Source organism: Carcharhinus amblyrhynchos, chromosome 8, assembly GCF_965287045.1.
Source record: "Carcharhinus amblyrhynchos chromosome 8, sCarAmb.v2.hapA, whole genome shotgun sequence".
Taxonomy (NCBI): Eukaryota; Metazoa; Chordata; class Chondrichthyes; order Carcharhiniformes; family Carcharhinidae; genus Carcharhinus; species Carcharhinus amblyrhynchos.
In genome coordinates, this window is record NC_137331.1 from 119,004,072 (window position 1) to 119,022,397 (window position 18,326).

At 43.7% G+C, this 18,326-nt stretch overlaps 1 protein-coding gene across 9 annotated transcripts in view; it reads right to left on the reverse strand.

Annotated features, from left to right (window-relative positions):
• The window catches only part of vps13b (vacuolar protein sorting 13 homolog B), a 942,410-nt gene that overhangs the window by 211,982 nt on the left and 712,102 nt on the right, over positions 1-18,326 (reverse strand). For all 9 annotated transcript variants that reach the window (XM_080194714.1, XM_080194711.1, XM_080194717.1 and 6 more), the window contains exons 32-33: positions 13,733-13,859; positions 12,528-12,671 (exon numbers count right to left, since the gene is read on the reverse strand). In XM_080194714.1, coding sequence (XP_080050840.1) covers positions 12,528-12,671; positions 13,733-13,859 — 271 coding nt within the window. The remainder of the gene's footprint in view (positions 1-12,527; positions 12,672-13,732; positions 13,860-18,326) is intronic.

Sequence of the window (18,326 nt, forward strand, 5' to 3'; positions counted from 1 at the left end):
GGATTCTATGGTATTCAGCCTTTGCACAAACAAATAAACAAACTAAACTGCACTTACAGAGAGACAACAGGGTTCGAATGTTCAATAGAATTTGGTGAGATGGTAAGCTTATAATATTACTCATTTTATTAAGGGTAAAATAACTGGCCATTTCTTTGGGTAAAGTAAACTGCTTCTACTATTTTTTCACCATCACAAAATGCAGAATAAGGAAATGCATGTGAAAACAATGCTTGTTCTGCAATTGCATATCATAGAGCTTGGAAACAAATGCAACTGATCAAGCCAGTTGCTGCATGGTCCCTCTAGGGTGCGCCAGTGCACTGGGAATTACAGGGATGACAACTAATAGGGGGCTGCAGGAAAGGGAATTTTATGGCCACACTTTTTAAAAGCAGCGATGTCAGATTTAATGTATTTCAAGATAACCGTTACTCCACAAAAACTGCACAGATTAATGAAGACCAGCAGCTATCACAAGCACCCAAAACTATAAAAGATGCCTACAGCTACACTGTTAACACCGTTTCAGGAATTATAATGTAAAGATAAGACTCCTTCCTTGATAAGAACGTCACTCGACTGGGACGAAAAAATGCTATTAACAAAAGCCTGATTTAAACAAATGTATGGTAAAAAGGCCACAGGAGCAATATACATTACCATCTTTCACACTGCTGAACATGAACTCTGAAGGATAAACAGTGGCTCATGGTTCTACAGAATCCTACAGTGCAGGAGGAGGCCATTTAGACCATTGAGTCTGCACCTATCGCAATCCCACCCAGGCTCTGTCCCCATAACCCTACGCATTTACTCTAACTAGTCCCCCTGAAACGAAGGAACAATTCAGCATGGCCAATCCACCTAACCCGCACATCTTTGAATAGTGGGAAGAAATTGGAGCACCAGGAGATAATCCATGTAGACATGGGGAAAATGTACAAACTCCACACAGGTAATGACTCCCCAATCCAGGACTCGAACCTGAGTCTCTGGTGTTGCGAAGCAGCAGTACTAAGCACTGTGCCACCAAGCTGCCCACACCTGGATGCAAAAATGTCACTTATGAGTGATGTGAACAGCACAAAACTTGCCAGCTTAAAGATTTTGAGAGGGGCTGTGTGGAAGGGGGAATGCAGTGCAAGCAACTTGTTTGTGTATGTGCTTTGGCTGTATGTAGGCAAATGTATTCATCAAGGGCCAGTTTACATTAAAAGGAGCTGAGTTATGTTGCGGCGCACATCACAATTTGGGTGCATAACCCCAATTGATTCTGGGTCTAAAGTTTAAGTATCTCCCTTTCAGTGCTAATTAACGTGACTGAACTGTGGCACACTCGATCATCTGCGGGGGAGTTTAAATAGGGCCTAAGCTGTAGTACATTCTGATGTCACAGGTAGTTTATCTTGCAGTAAAGCCATGACTCGTAATTCACAAAAATTCACAATAGTACGTCCTCAGAGTTAAACTGCTCCTCACATGAAGTAACATTTCCGAGACCTGATTTCTGAACCATTCTAAACTCAGTGAAACAGAAGATTTAACTTAAGCACGCACAACTGAAGATATGCTATCCATAATATTCGTTGAACTGGAACAATACTAAATTCTGCAATTAATCAGTCAGAATTATATACATCCATTCCCATGTATCTCAAATGTCTGTTCTGCAATGAGTAACAATCAATCTTTCAGCAGTTAATTGCTGTGTTTGTTTCCCTCCAGTAGTTCCAAGGTTTGATATACTTGATTTGGAGCTTGATGCCAACCAGATACTCCACTGATACTTCACAACACAGTAAATGAGGATGCTGTCAGGGATTCTGGTCTCAAATGCAAAACCGAGTGAAGAACCATGATCTGATTTGATTGTGTCGACAAATGTCATGAGGTGCCTCATGGAAATGTTAAGAGAGAGACGAATGAGAGGACACCAGGCCAAAGGACAAGGTCACCATCCAACATCCTGAGGGTTACCTTAGATCAGAAACTGAACTGGACCAGCCGCATAAATACTGCAGTACAAGAGCAGGTCAGAGGCTGGAAAGTCTCTGGCGAGTAACTCACCTCCTGACTCCCCAAAGTCTGTCCGTCATCTGCAAGGCACAAGTTAGGAGTGTGATGGAATACTCCCTACATGCCAGGATAAGTGCAGATCCAACAACATTCAAGGATATAAATCGGCTGGAGATCTGGGCTAAGAGATAGCAGATGGAATTTAACCTGGATAAATGTGACGTGATGTGATTTGAAAGATCTACTGCAGAAGGAAGGTATAGAGTAAATGAAAGAGCCCTTAGAAATATTAGCATGCAGAGGGATCTAGGCATACCGATCCACAGTTCCCTGAAGGTGGCAGCTCCGATGGACAAGGTGGTCAAGACGAAGAATGGCATGCTGACCTTCATCAGTTGAGTATAGGAACAGGAGAATCAAGTTGCAGTTGTATAAGACTTTGGTTAGGCTACATTTAGAGGATTGTGTACAATTCTGGTCGCCACACTACTGGAAGGATGTTGATACATTGGAAAGGGTGCAGAAGAGATTTACCTGGTTTGGTGGATATGGGCAATGAAGAAAGATTGAACAAACTTGGATTGTTTTCACTGGAGCGTTGGAGGATGAGGGGGTACCAGATAGAGGTTTACAAGATTATGACAGGCTTGGATAGAATGGATAGTCAGTCTTTTTCCCAGGGTCGAAGGGTCAATTACTCAGGGGCACAGGTTGAAAGTGAAAGAGGGGAAAAGTTTCAAAGAGATGTAAGGGGCAAGTTTTTCACACAGAAGGTGGTGAATGCCTGGAACACGCTGCCAGGGGAGGTGGTGGAAGCAGATTCTATAACAACATTCAAGGAGCATCTGCAAAGGTACACGAATAGGCAGGGGATAGGGGGATATGGATCACATAGAGACAAGGAAATATTAGAGAGGCATCTGAGTCGGCACAGACTTGGTAGGCTGAAGGGCCTGTTCCTGTTCCTGTGCTGTACAGTTCTTTGTCCTTTTGAGCTCGACACCATCCTGGACAAAGCAGCCCACTTGACTGGTACCCCATTCACCAGCTTCAATATCCCATTCCCTCCACCATGGACACATAGTAGCAGCAATGTGTACGATCTACAAGGTGCACTGCAGTAACGCACCAAAGCTCCATCAATAGCAACTTCCAAACCTGCAACCTCTACTACCTAGAAGGACAAGGGCAACAAATGTTCTTATGTTCTTAAATGCACAGGAACTTTATCGTTGGTACGTTCCCCTTCAAGTCACATACCTGACTTGGAACAAGATCATTATTCGTTTGCTGCCATTGGGTCAAAATCCTGGAACTCCTTTCCTAATAGGTACACCTGCAACACATGGGCTGTAGCGGTTTAAGAAGGTGGTTCACTGCCTCCTTCTCAAGGGCAATTAGAGATGGGCAATAAATGCTAGTCTAGCCAGGGATAACAACATCCAATGATATTTTAAAAAAAATTAAGAGTAATAAGAATAAAAGAAACAATTGTAATTTATATTGCACCTCTCACATTCTGGACATCCCACAGACACGTTCCAGCCAATTTGAATTAATCTTTTGAGCTATTCGAAAAAATTTGAGCAGAGATACAAGGTAGAAAAAAAACAAATGGCTTCATCAAGATGTTCTTACTCTAACTTATGTTTAAAGCCCTCAGTGAAACTCTTCTGAAAATCAAAGCTTGGAGGCCACAGTGTCCATTGACTTTCATCTTCCTCACAATATTTTTCCATTATAATTGGTCATTCTGAACGTTTGGTATTTGCTAACTGTATTATGCAAAGACTTCACCCATCCCTTTCCAAATCTTCGCCCATTAACATAAAGTCATATTACATTCAGGCCAAGATTTTGTTTAAAGTTTATTTATTATTGTCAGAGTAAGCTTACATTAACACTGCAATGAAGTTACTGTGAAAATTCCCTAGTCGCCGCAGTCCGGTGCCTGTTCAGATACACCGAGGGAGAATTTAGCACGGTCAATGCACCTAACCAGCACATCTTTTGACTGAGAGGAAACTGGAGCACCTGGTGGAAATCCTCACAGACACGGGAAGAACATGCAGAGTCTGCACAGACATGGCCCAAGCCAGGAATCGAACTTGTGAGGCAGCAGTGCTAACCACTGTGCCACTTTGCCACCCCAGGTACAAACAATGCAAAAAATATGCTCCCAAACCCAGGCTCAGAATGGTGGAACAGCCCTCAACAGTAAGTGTTGCTCTGTTCAGAATTCTAAGGTGATTAGACGATCACTCACTCTTGAGAATAAAATGGTGGAACAACTGCTTGAATAAATTTAAACTTCATTTACTGCACAGTCTCAGGCAAGTCCAGGATTGCCTATGTCTCAATGATGATTGATGGATGACATGCAACATTCCTCACTTATGTCACCTACAAATCCTTCTAGACTTACACTTGCTGTTCAAACATTCCTCCTTTTGTAAAGGAAAACCTAGCCAATTTTACATTTCCTGTGTGCCCCAAATTCAGCCCAGCACCCACGAGTGAACAAAATGGGTTTGTACGACAACCAACAATGGTTTCCTGGTCACCATTAGATTTTTAATTCCAGATCTTTATTAAATTCAAATGCCACCAGGGTAGGATTTGAACCTGGGTTCCTGGAACATTAACCTGGGTCTCAGGATTACTAGTTCAGCGACAATACCACAAGAACATAAGAAATAGGAGCAAGAGTAGGCCATCTAGCCCTTCGAGCCTGCCCCGCCATTCAATAAGATGATGGCTGATCTGAAGTGGATCAGTTCCACTTTCCCGCTTTCTCCCCATAGCCCTCAATTCCCTTGTCCATGCACTGCCTCCCCTCAACTTCCATGCTCGTCTTCAAAGTAATGCCATAGCATCTTTCATGTTCACCCAAGGACATGGTTGAGGCCTTGTTTAGCAACTCATCCAAAGACAACATTGCAGACAATGCAGCACTCCCTCAGTACTGCACTGGGACTACCAACCATCGATCTCTTGTTCAAGTCTTGCCAATCATTGTCATAGAGTTATTGAGGTTTACAGCATGGGAACAGGCCCTTCGACCCAACTTATCCATGTCGTCCAGTTTTTACCACTAAGCTAGAACCAATTGCCCGCATTTGGCCCATATCCCTCTATACCCATCTTACCCATGTAACTGTCTAAATGCTTTTTAAAAAACAAAATTGTACTCGCCTCTACTACTACCTCTGGCAGCTCATTACAGATAGTTACCATCCTCAGTAAAAAGACTACCCCTCTGGACCCTATCCCCCCTCTCACTTAAACCTACGTCCTCTAGTTTTAGACTCCCCTACCTTTGGGAAAAATGTTGACTATCTACCTTATCTATGCTCTTCATTGTTTTAATAGACCTCTATAAGATCACCCCTCAGCTTTCAAGGGAAAAAGCCCCAGTCTATCCAGCCTCTCCTTATAACTCAAATGATCAGGCCCCGGTCGCATCCTAGTAAATCTTTTCTGCACTGTTTCTAGTTTAATTATATCACTTCTATCATAGGGTGACCAGAACTGTACACACTGTTCCTAGTGTGTCCTTATCAATGACTTGTACAACTTCAACGAGACGTCCCAACTCCTGTATTCAAAATGGATGTTTAACACATGTCTTTGAGAAGGTGGTGCTGAGCCACGTTTGCAAGAACAACTGAGTGTCTCGCTGGACCTTTTCAGACAGCAGCTGAGAGTCAACCACACTGCTGTGGGTTTGGAATCCACATATAGACCAGGTCAGGTCAGGATGTCAGATTTCCCTCTCTAAAGGACATTCATGAACCAGATGAGTTTTTAATGACAAGGCTGGTGGTTTTGTGGTTACAATTACAGAGAAGAGCATTTTATTCCAGATTTATTTAATTAATTGAATTTAAAGTTCTCAGCTGTTGAGATTTTAACATGCCTCCCTGTATCCTTCGTCCAGCCTTCTGGATTATTTGCTGAGTAATATAATCAAAATCCTCCTCTGCCCCAGAAAGTTATTTGAGGAAGCATATATTTATTTTTAAAATTCTTGAGTAGATTAAGGGTAGCTAAGTATTAGATGAATCATAGAAATCATAGGAACCCTACAGTGCAGAAAGACTCCATTTGGTCCATCTAGTCTGCACCGACCACAATCCCCCCAGGCCCTACCCCATATCCCTACATATTTTACTCACTAATCCCTCTAACCTACACATCTCAGAACACTAAAGGGCAATTTTTTAGCATGACCAAATCAACCTAACCCACACATCTTTGGGCATTTCCACTAAATTAACTTAGTCACCTTTTGTACACAGTAAGAATTCTCCCAACACCAGGTTAAAGGCCAACAGGTTTATTTGGAATCACGAGATAAGGAAGGAGCAGTGCTCCGAAAGCTGGTGATTCCAAATAAACCTGTTGGCCTTTAATCTGGTGTTGTGAGACTTCTTAGTGTGCCCGCCCCACTCCAACGCCAGCATCTGCACAACACATTTTGTATAGACCTTGACACATCTATTTTAATAAATGGAATTTCAAATGTACATCAGCGCACAAGAGGTACCTGAAGTATTAAATCGGTAGCACTTAAAATTTGACCTATTACATAGATTTTTTTTGGTTAGCTGGATGTTTGACACATGTACAAACCCATCTCCATGTTTAAGAGTCTCCATATTAATCTTGTGAGACATCAAACCCCACCTGTTTCTATTTGTCAAATACTGAGAACAACAACTCTTCCTGGAGGGAAAATTAAGTCCAGAGTTTGAGAAGGAGGTTGGCAGAGCCGAGGTTTACAGTCCTCCAGAAGAATTAAACAGTGTGGCACTGTTGGAGCTCAAATGAGTTCAAGCCATTTCGCCTACCAGATCAAATTATTAGTAAACTTCCTGCGCCTTGCCTAGTAAGGACCACCCCACTCATTAGGGCTTTTGCCTGCAGCTTATTTGTAACTAACTGAGTAGAATCTCAGCACCTGTGACAGATCTACACTTCCAGGCTTTACTATTAAACCAAGCTGGCTAGTTACTCATCAGCAAGGGTCTGGAACTGCCTGGCTCAGCTATCAGACCACCCAAGTCTCTGTCCTGAACGGTTCAGTTAGTTATGAACTTCGATTCACACTATTCTTTTGAGGGGGGGGGGTGCAGAAGAATCCTTCCTTCACCCTCACTCTTCCCCCACTACTAGTATTTTATTAGAAGGATTACAAATATAAATTATTTATAATTATATTATGCCTTTTGCAAAAATCAAATATATCAAAGTGCTTTATTTTTGAAGTGAGGTCACTGTTACAAACTAAGATTATCACGATAAATCGCTCCAGCAAGGCTCACAAACATAACAACCTAATACAAATGCTTTTTATCAAACTTGAAAATTCTTCCTTCAAAATCTACACGGTTTGCCTGAAATGTGATGATATTCTCTTCACTTGCTTAGATGTACGCAACCAAAAACCTCATTGCCATTTCGGAAAACACAGTTTTTACATTGTTGGGCATGGCACACGATTCAAAATCCCCCCCTTCCACTACTGGACGTTGTGACTGCAGTAAGCACATTCTTCTGCATGCAATGCAGCAATGTTACTTCGATAACTTTAAGTTTATTTATTAGTCACAAGTAGGCTTACATTAACACTGCATTGAAGTTACTGTGAAAATCCCCTGGTCGCCACATTCTGGTGCCTGTTCGTGTACACTGAGGGAGAATTTAGCATGGCCAATCCTCCTAACCAGCGTGTCTTTTGGACTGTGGGAGGAAATCGGAGCATCTGGAGGAAACCCACGCAGACAGGGGGTGGCATGGTGGCACTGCTGTCTCACAGTGCCAGGGACCTGGGTTCAATTCCTGACTTGGATCACAGTCTGTGCAGAGTCTGCATGTTCTCCCCGTGTTTGTGTGGGTTTCCTCCGGTGGTGCTCCGGTGTCCTCCCACAGTCCGAAAGATGTGCTAGTTAGGTGCCACCATGCCAAATGGCATTGTCCTGGGAACTCCACCACCGAGAAGGATAAGAGCAGCAGTTATCAGAATGCCATCATTTCCAGTTCCGCTCCGAGTTACATGCCATTCCTCCAGTGTGACTTACCCAAGATCCTGGAAGCCTCAAAGTGAAGCATTGTGAAAGAACCAACGCCACAAGTTCTACAACAGATCAAGGGAATTATTCTTTGTCATCCTTCTCAGAACACCAAGGGTTGGACAACAATCATCAACAAACCAAGAACCAATTTAAAAAGGTCAAAATCAACATCAGGTTATTTCAAAGAGGTTTCAAAAATTCTGGATAATGCTCCTGGAATTCGACGGTACCAATAAAATAGCACCATATATAGAAATGTTAATTTGTTTGCATTCAATCTAATAAGAAAAAGGCAATGGCTACTGCCAACACATATTTTGGAGAGCTTCCACCCACTTCTTCATTTGTAAATTTGTCAGGTGGCTTTTCAGATCATTATTTATATTCTGTGACAAAATACACTTGCTTAGAATTTTCAGTACAGACAAGATGGTCAGTAGTTAAGAAATCGAATAAAGAAGAAAGGCAGGCTTGCACTTATATTCTGCTTTCCACAGCCTGAGGAAGTCCCAGCCAATGAAACGGGGCAGGATTTTCTACCCGCTGTGGCTCCGTTCCCACTACTGACAACAGGGTTTCCCATTGTTCGCACCCCCTGCCACTGTCGAACCCGCGGCTGGGATGGGGAGGGGGTGGGGGTCATTGTCAGTGGGACCAGACAATCCCGGCTGTGGGAACAGTCGGAAAGTCCCACCCATGGTTTTTCCTTTTCTGGTTTGATGACAATGTTGCGGTCTTGACAGCATGGATGGCATTGCGTTGTGCTTGGGTGATGTTCGGGGCTGTCTTGTAGGTGTCCCGACAGCCGGAGAGAGATCTGCAGTGCAGCAACCAAAGATGAAAGAGTTGACTTGGACTCCTCCAGAAGGCCATTGCCCTTGACTTGACATGTACGCCCCAGGCCGTCAGGAGTGCATCAATGCCAGATTCATCAGCCGCACTCACAAGACAGCCCCAAACATCACCCAAGTATAAATCAATGCCATCCACGCTCTCAAGACCAACCGCAACATTGTCATAAAACTAGCAGACAAAGGAGGGGCCACCATCATACTTAACAGAATGGATTACTGCAAAGAAGTGCACTGACCACTGAACAATGAGGAACACCACGGATTGCAGATCCGACCAAACAGCACACCCGTCAACTCAACAGACTGATCAAGACATTTGATCCAGACCTTCAGAGCACCATCCATGCTCTCATCCCATGTACTCCCCATGTTGGAGGAGTTGGAGGATCTACTGCCTCCCAAAGGTACACAAGGCAAACACACCCAGTTGTCCCATTGTATCAGGCAATGGGACCCTGTGTGAGAACCTCGCCGGCTACATTGAGGGCATCCTGAAACCCAGTGTACAGAGAACCCTCAGCTTTTGTCGTGACACTACAGACTTCCTACAGAAACTCAGCACACACAGAGCAGTTGAACCAGGAGCACTCGAACCAGGAGCACTCTACACCAGCATCCCCCACGACAATGGCATTGCTGCAACTGCCTCAGTATTCAATGCCGACAACTGCCAATGTCCAGATGCAATTTTACAACTCATCCGCTTCATCCTGGACCACAATGTCTTCACCATCAACAGCCAGTTCTTCATCCATACACACGGTACAGCCAGGGGGACCAAATTCGCACCTCAATATGCCAACATCTTCATGCACAGATTCAAACAAGACCTCTTCACTGCACAGGACCTTCAACCGATGCTATACAGTAAATACATCGATGACGTTTTCTTTCTTTGGACTCATGGCGAACAATCACTGAAGCAACTATATGCTGACATCAACAAGTTCCATCTCACCATCAGACTCACCATGGACTACTCTCCAGAATCGGGTGCATTCTTGGACACACGTCTCTATCAAGGACGGTCACCTCAGCAAATCACTGTGTCGCAGGTCCATGGATAACCTCACGATGTTCCACTTCTCCAGCTTCCGCCCTAAACACGTTAAAGAAGCTATCCCCTAGGGGCAAGCCCTCCGTATACACAGGATCTGCTCAGATGAGGAGGATTGTAACAGACATGTTGAGGCGCTGAAAGATGTCCTCATAACAACAGGATATGGCGCTCAACTCATCGATCGACAGTTCCGACACACCACAGAGAAAAACTGCACCGACCTCCTCAGAAGATAAACATGGGACACGGTGGACAGAGTACCCTTCATCGTCCAGTACATCCCTGGAGCGGAGAAACTACGACATCTTCTCTGGAGCCTTCAACATGTCATTGACGAAGACAAACACCTTGCCAAGGCCATTCCCACACGCTCACTTCTTGCCTTCAAACAACTGCACAACCTCAAACAGATCATTGTCCACAGCAAACTACCCAGCCTTTAGGAGAATAGTGACCATGGCACCACACAATCCTGCCACAGCAACCTCTGCAAGACGTGCCGGATCATCGACACGGATGCCATCATCTCACATGAGAACACCAGCCACCAAGTACACGGTACATTTACTTGCAACTCGGCCAATGTTGCCTACCTGATACGCTGCCGGAAAGGATGTCCTGAAGCATGGGTACATTGGGGAGGCGATGCAGACCGCTACAACAGCGGGTGAACGAACACCGCTCAACAATCACCAGGCAAGAGTGTTCTCTTCCTGTTGGGGAACACTTCAGTGGTCACAGGCATTCGGCCTCTGTTCTTCAGATAAGCATTTTCCAAGGTGGCCTTCACGACATGCAGAGTTGCTGAGCAGAGGCTGATAGCCAAGTTCCACACACATAAGAACAGCCTCAACTGGGATCTTGGGTTCATGTCACGTTATCTGTAACCCCCACGATTTGCTTGGGCTTGCAAAATCTCACTAATTGCCCTGGCTGGAGACAATACACATCTCTTTAACCTGTGCTTAACCCTCTCTCCACTCACATTGTCTGTACCTTTACGACTTGATTACCTGTAAAAACTCACATTCCAACCATTATTTTGTAAATTGAGTTTGTGTCTTTATATGGCCTGTTTGTGAACTGAAGTCCCACTTGCCTGACAAAGGAGCGACAAGTGCTCCGAAAACTAGTGGCTTTGCTATCAAATAAACATGTTGGATTTTAACTTGGTGTTTTGAGACTTCTTACCCCATACTAAGTCAACCCTGCTGTCAGGGGGATTAGCAGGGTAAATATATAGCGTTATGGGAATAGGGCCTGGGCGGTAGTGTGATCAGTGCAGACTCGATGGGTCAAATGGCCTCCTTCTGCACTGCAGGGATTCTATGATTCTACGACCATCATAAAACACTTACCACTTATGACAAACATTAAAAGACAGACATTTTTGCAAATGGCAACCAGACCAGAGAACAAATACAACAATATTTAAGTTCAATGAACAAAAGGTGCTTAAAAATATAACTTGTTGGATGACAGAAAACTATGCACTGTTCTATACTTCAGATTCTCCCTTCTAATTAAAGTTCAACATTACAATCTGTGAACCAGATTGGTGCTAACAGTCTGCTTTGATTCCCCAGTCGTATTCTGGCTTCCAAAACAAAACCATGCGCATAGCCTGGGATAGTAATGTGATATCCTGTGAGGCATAATCTGTGTTATTCTTCATTTATTTTTCTAATGTCAGCTGTAGTTTAAAAGGCCATTGTTTACCTCCCAACCCTACACATCAGTTGTCCCGAATGAGATTGCATTTCCATTTGAACCATCAGCAGGGAACCGCTTTGTTGCCTGTGTGTTTTTTTTGCAGTGGCTTTTGAAATGCTAACAGTCAGTATTCGTGTGACTTCAGACCTTCAAGAACTACGCAAATAACAATGGCTGAGTTCTTTCATAATTTTGAGGTTCATGTGGAGCACAGTCACCAGCACCGAGTCTCGTTGGTTGGTGTGTTTGTACTGGTGGAATTTTGTGGTCCTACCCACTCCAGGAATTGCCATGGGCAAGATATAAAAATTTGATAGAGCGGCTAAGATCCTTAACTTTGGGTGGGAACTTCCAACTCCATGGCTGTTGGGAGTGGAAAAGCCTAGCCAACGTTGCAAATTCTGTGGCTGATATGGGGAGGCAATGGTATTAATACAGGACTATTAATCCAGAGGTCCAGGGTACTGGTCTGGGAACCCAGGTTGAAATCCCACCATGGCAGATGGTGAAATTTGAATTCAATTAAGAAAATCTGGAATTAAAAGTCCAATGGAGGCCATGAAACCACTGTTAGAGCCAGAGACGCCTACATCTCACGAACGAATTTAAAAAAGGATGCGGATCATATCATCTTGGATTTGCCATTAATGCAACAGTTAATCTGCTGGATACGACATGTTATGGCTACATTTTTTAATTTTATTGTTCATTATTTACATTTGTGCCAAGGTTTTTATAAATCTTTTCTAATTATTTCTCTATCAGACAAAAAATTGGAAACATTGAATTAAGGTGTGAGATTACCTCTGCTGTTGGATCTTCAAGCTCCAAACCAAGCATGTTGGCTTGCACCAACTCCTGTAAGAGCTGAACTTGAGCTACACTGAGGAATAAGTCCAGGTTTGTGGTAACATTGACTTCCAATGAGTGGCCGCACACTACAATTTCCTATAGAGATAAAAACATGCATCACAAATGACTCAATTTCCAGTGTTGTTCACTCACATGGACATTTCATACAAGAGCAACAAAATTAGTTTACAATTACAATTCTGTGTGTTGATTCTATGCAACACATGATGGAGTGAAATACTGAAACCAATTGAACATCAGTCCCGTAGCTTCTAACTGATAGCAAGTTTTGTCAAACTTCAACAATAAGTTTCTACAGGAACAGAAGTAGGCTATTCAACTCCTCAAGTCTACTGGACCATAAGACCACAAGACATAGCAGCAGAATTAGACCGAGACAGTGCCCTCTGGTTCTAGTATTTCCTACTAGTGGAAACATCCCATCCATGTTCACTCTATCCAGGCCTTGCAATATCCTGTAAGTTTCAATAAGATCCCCCCTCATCGTTCTAAACTCCAACGAATACAGACCCAGAGTCCTCAACCGTTCCTTACATGACAAGCTCTTCATTCCAGGGATCATTCTTGTGAACTTTCTCTGGGCCCTTTCCAAGGCCATCACATCCTTCCTTAATATGGGGCAAAACTGCTCACAATAATCCACTATTCTGCCATTCAATTACATCATGGTGGATCTGTATCTTACTAACTGCCTTGGTTCTGGACGCCTTAATATCCTTCCTATCAGTTTTGGAATTTTCAGTTGACCCCCCTCTACCCAGCCTCAACAGCATTTTTTGAGGAAGACAGTTCCAAATTTATGCTCCCCGATGTGGTAAGTTTCCACCATACCAAGAGAAAAAGTGATTCATTCTAAGATGAAATGAACGAGGTCAGGAACTAATGTAGCAGCTAAAATAGAGCTAAAATGGGATGTGGGCATCACTGGCTAGGCAAGTGTACATTGCCCATCCCGAATTGCCCTTGAGGAAGTAGTGGTGAGTCTTTTGCACTTAATTTGAAGTGGAAACAAAATGAAAACATAAAGAATCCCAACCAAGTTGCGGCAATCGTCAAATCTAGATCACTTCAGATGGCAAATGCACTGCTTTATCACTGCTTAGATCATACGTTCATTGAAATTCTTTATTACTGACCTCAGTCTGTGCATTTTCTGGCGAGATCTGTTTTGTGAAAAGGATAGCAGGGGCAGCTGTTACTCGTACACTGAAATCTGTCAAAACTGGAGTCAAAATTGCCCTTCGTTCTTGGTGACGTCTAATGCTGGAAGAAAAAGACACACAAAATTGGCACACAGTTAGTCAGTCCTATGTATTACAGCTATAGTCTGGATACCCAGCTGGCAAGATCACACAAAGCCTCAGTTCACTTTCAAACAATGAAATCACAGGTAAGTGACTCACCCTTCCATGCAGCATGTGAGCACATCGCAACTTGGTAATTTAGCCTTTTTAATACCCAAACAGCACGTAAACATAACATATAAACTGGTGACGGAGTGGGTAGGGGAAATACTTCTGTTAAGCAAAGCAGATGTCCAATTTTCTCAATCATGGAACAGAAGTGAGGCATGAAGACAGACCCACAGAATCTAGATAACAGCTCAAAGAACGGGGGAATTGTGCACAAGGTAAGTAATCTCTGGTAAATCACTTCTCAAGGTGGAAACATTTACTGCGATAAATGAAAAGGAATGTCCTCTTTCTTGCAGAAAAGAACAGAAGCTTTCCGTCATGACCCTTATTTATCCACAAGTTGTCTCTACTGAAAGTAAGTAACTGTTCATTATTTCAATTGCAGCTGTTTATCATTTTGCAAAACTGAATTTGCATTTAGGGAGCTTGAAGCATGGAAAAAGGATTTTTTTAACAAAGAAGCTCCTGCATTAAATGACAACAATATGGTTAAAAATGGTCTAAAGTGCAGGGTGAGAGAGGTGTTAACATTCCACTGAATGCTCACTGCTGCTTTATGCATTCGAGAAGTTCTCTTCAATTAGTAACCTATCATCTTTAGCAGTCAGTAAATTAGTGTGCCTCGACATGCTATCTCAAGCAACATTTCACAAACAGCTTCCTAAATACTAACTCGTTTAAACCGTGCCTTTTTGCAACCCTGAATGTGATGGTGCCACTAGATGTCAAGCAGACTGTCCACCAGATGGTACCAGTAAAGTGAGGACTGCGCAACTTAGTTTGCTAATCCCAGTTTCATGGCAGGATTTCCAAAGATCCTTGCCCCATAAGATTTGAATTAGTTGTCTTGAATTTCATACGAATTTAGCTGCTGATGTAAAAACAGATCTTTCCTTACATCCGCAAAGTGGAATCTAAGATCTACTTCTGAAGCACGAGGGGCTTGATAAAAGGAGGGAATTGTAAGTCCTGTGTAACATAAAATACTGAGACCCCCTTGGGGAGGAACTTAGAAAGAGGTCTGAGTGCAGCCCTGTCCTCATGCCAAGTCAAATAAGGTTGGTCCACATGAAGCTTACTAACTCGCCTTGCTGAAACTGGATCAACTAAAATGCCTGTTTCAAATAATACAAAATGTAGGCCATGGGCAGCAACAGACTGAAAGGATGGTTCTGAATCAGATAAGGTTGCATTTCAGATTAGTCGGTGGGGGGCGGCAGGGACAAGAGGAGAGAAATATAATATTTAAAATTTGCATTTTTAAGAGCACCTTTCACAATCTTTGAATACCATAAAGCAGTTCACAATTTAAGTTTAAGTTTATTTATTAGTGGTATAAATAGCCTGACAATATGCAACTGCAATGAAGTTACTGTGAAAATCCCCTAGTCACCACACTCTGGCACCTGTTAGGGTACACTGAGGCAGAAGTTAGCATGGCCAATGCACCTGACAGCACGCCGTTCAGACTGTGGGAGGAAACTGGAGCAACGGGAAGAAACCCATGCAGACACAGGGAGAACGTGCAGACTCCACACAGACAGTGACCTATACTGGGAATCAAACCCAGGTCCCTGGTGCTGTGAGGCAGCAGCGCTAACAACTGTGCCACCGTGCTGCCCCAACTGATCAAGTATTATTTGCAGTTTAGTCAAAGCTGTAATATACCCAAAGACCAGAGGCCGAATGCTCGTGACTGCTGAAGTGTTCCCCAACGGGAAGAGAACACTCTTGCCTGGTGATTGTCGAGCAGTGTTCATTCATCTGTTGTCACAGCATCTGCATGGTCTCCCCCAATGTTCCATGCCTCAGGACATCCTTTGCTGCAGCGTATCAGGTAAACAACGTTGGCCAAGTTGCAAAAGTGTGCACCGCGTACCTGGCGGATGGCGTTCTCACGTGAGATGATGGCATCCGTGTTGATGTTGATCTAGATAGGCTGGGCAAATGGGCCAGGAAATGGCAAATGGAATTTAATGTTGGCAAGTGCGAGGTGGTACACTTTGGTAGGAATAATGGTAGGAAGGACTATTACTTACGTGGAGAAAAACTGCAGCAGGCGACGGTGCAGAGGGACCTCGGGGTCCTTGTGCATGAGTCGCAAAATCCCAGCTTGCAGGTGCAGCAGGTGGTCAGGAAGGCTAATGGGATGCTGGCCTTCATAGCGAGGGGGATTGAATATAAAAGTAGGGAGGTCTTGCTGCGGCTATATAGGGCATTGGTGAGGCCGCAGCTGGAGTACTGTATGCAGTTTTGGGCGCCGTACTTATGCAAGGATATTTTGGCCTTGGAGAGAGTGCAGAGGAGGTTTACTAGGCTGATGCCAGAGTTGAGGGGGTTGAGCTATGAGGAGAGGCTGAATAAACTAGGCTTGTACTCGTTAGAGTTTAGAAGAATGAGGGGAGATCTCATTGAGACGTATAAGATGATGAATGGGATGGATAGGATAGAGGTGGAGAGACTCTTCCCGCTCAGAAAGGACAGTAGGACTAGGGGGCACAGCCTCAAGATAAAGGGGGGCGTGGTTTAGAACGGAGTTGAGGAAGAACTTCTTCACTCAAAGGGTGGTGAATCTCTGGAATTCTCTGCCCGTTGAAGTGGTGGAGGCTACCTCGCTAAATATTTTTAAGAAGCGGGTTGATGGGTTTTTGATAAGAGAGGGGATTAAGGGTTATGGGGAGAGGGCGGGAGTGTGGAACTGAGCCACGACAGATCAGCCATGATCTTATTGAATGGCGGGGCAGGCTCGAAGGGCCAGATGGCCTACTCCTGCTCCTATTTCTTATGTTCTTATGTTCTTATGATCTGGCACATCTTGAAGAGGTTGCTGTGACAGGGTTGCGTGGTGTCACGGTCACTGTTCATCATGATCATGATCACGTGGTCATCATGATTCCCCCTGACACCAGGGTAAATTTAGCATGGCCAATCAACCTAACCTGCACATCTTTGGACTGTGGGAGGAAATTGGAGCATCTGGAGGAAACCCACGCAGACACAGGGAGAATGTGCAAACTCCACACAGACAGTGACCTGAGGCCAGGATTGAACCTGGGTCTCTGGTGCTGTGAGGCAGCAGTGCTAACCACTGTGCCACCATGCCGCCCTAATCCAGAAAGGATGCTTTCTATGGTGCAGCTATAAAAGTTGCTGAGAGTCATACTGCATATACCAAATTCCCTTAGCCATCTGACAGAGCAGAAGCCCTGTTGGGCTTTCTCAACTATAGCATCAGCTTGGGTGGCCAGATAGGTTGTTGGTGATCTGGACACCTAGAAACTTGAAGCTCTCGATCATTTTCACTTCATCACTGTTGATTAAACAGGGGCACGTCCTCCGTTACACTTCCTGAAGTTGATGACTACCTCCTTTGTTTTACTGACATTGAGGAAGAGACTTACAGACATTAACCTCTTTTAAAAAAACAGCAGAGAGATAAATCGCCAGATCTTTTCTTTATGACAGCATTTTATGAGAGATAAATGCTGGCCAGGACACCAGTACAATTTCCCCCCTTTTCTCAGAATCTAGGATCTTTTACATCCACTTCAGGCCGTGAATGGGGACATGGAGTGGCAACTTATTCTAGAACTGCAGAGAGGGGAAGAACGAAGCAAAGAAGAAAAGAAGAATAATGATGACCCACGTTGTTCTCATCTAAATGTAAGGATCAGATTGTGCAAGCTCTGACCTCCCTGGTAGGTGAAAGGATGATTCAGCCCACACAGAAGAAACTCCAGTGTAACTGTCTCAGTTAGCTTACCACTTTCCACAGGCAGACAAGCTTCCATTTACAGTAATAAATCTCGTACAATCTGTCCATTTTTCATAGTTCAATCCTCAGGTATCTTTGTACATAATATAACTAATGTCATGACAACCACAGAGAACTCATCAAGTTGGAAGAACAAAACCTTAACCAAACATGCTTTGATCCAAGTCTGACCTTATGTCAACTGTATTCACAGGGGATGTTTAGCTGAATATAATCATGTGGGCCAGGCACCTCACCCTAACTTATCATCAGCATGTCAAAAAGAGAGATCGATGATTGCAACTCAAATCCCGGGATAACATCTATTATGTGGTAAGCCACAACAAAGCCACACGGAGGTTTAATCTTCCTCTGCAGTTCTAATATGGATTGTTTACAAAAGCCTCCAGAAGAGGCTGCTATCGGGAACAACAATCACCATCACAACAATAACTTGTATTTATGTAGCAATAAGTTGATATTAAGTTGATCCTTCTCCACACCTTAGCTACGACTGTAACACGATATTCTCCATCCTCTCCTTTCCTTCCCTATGTATGG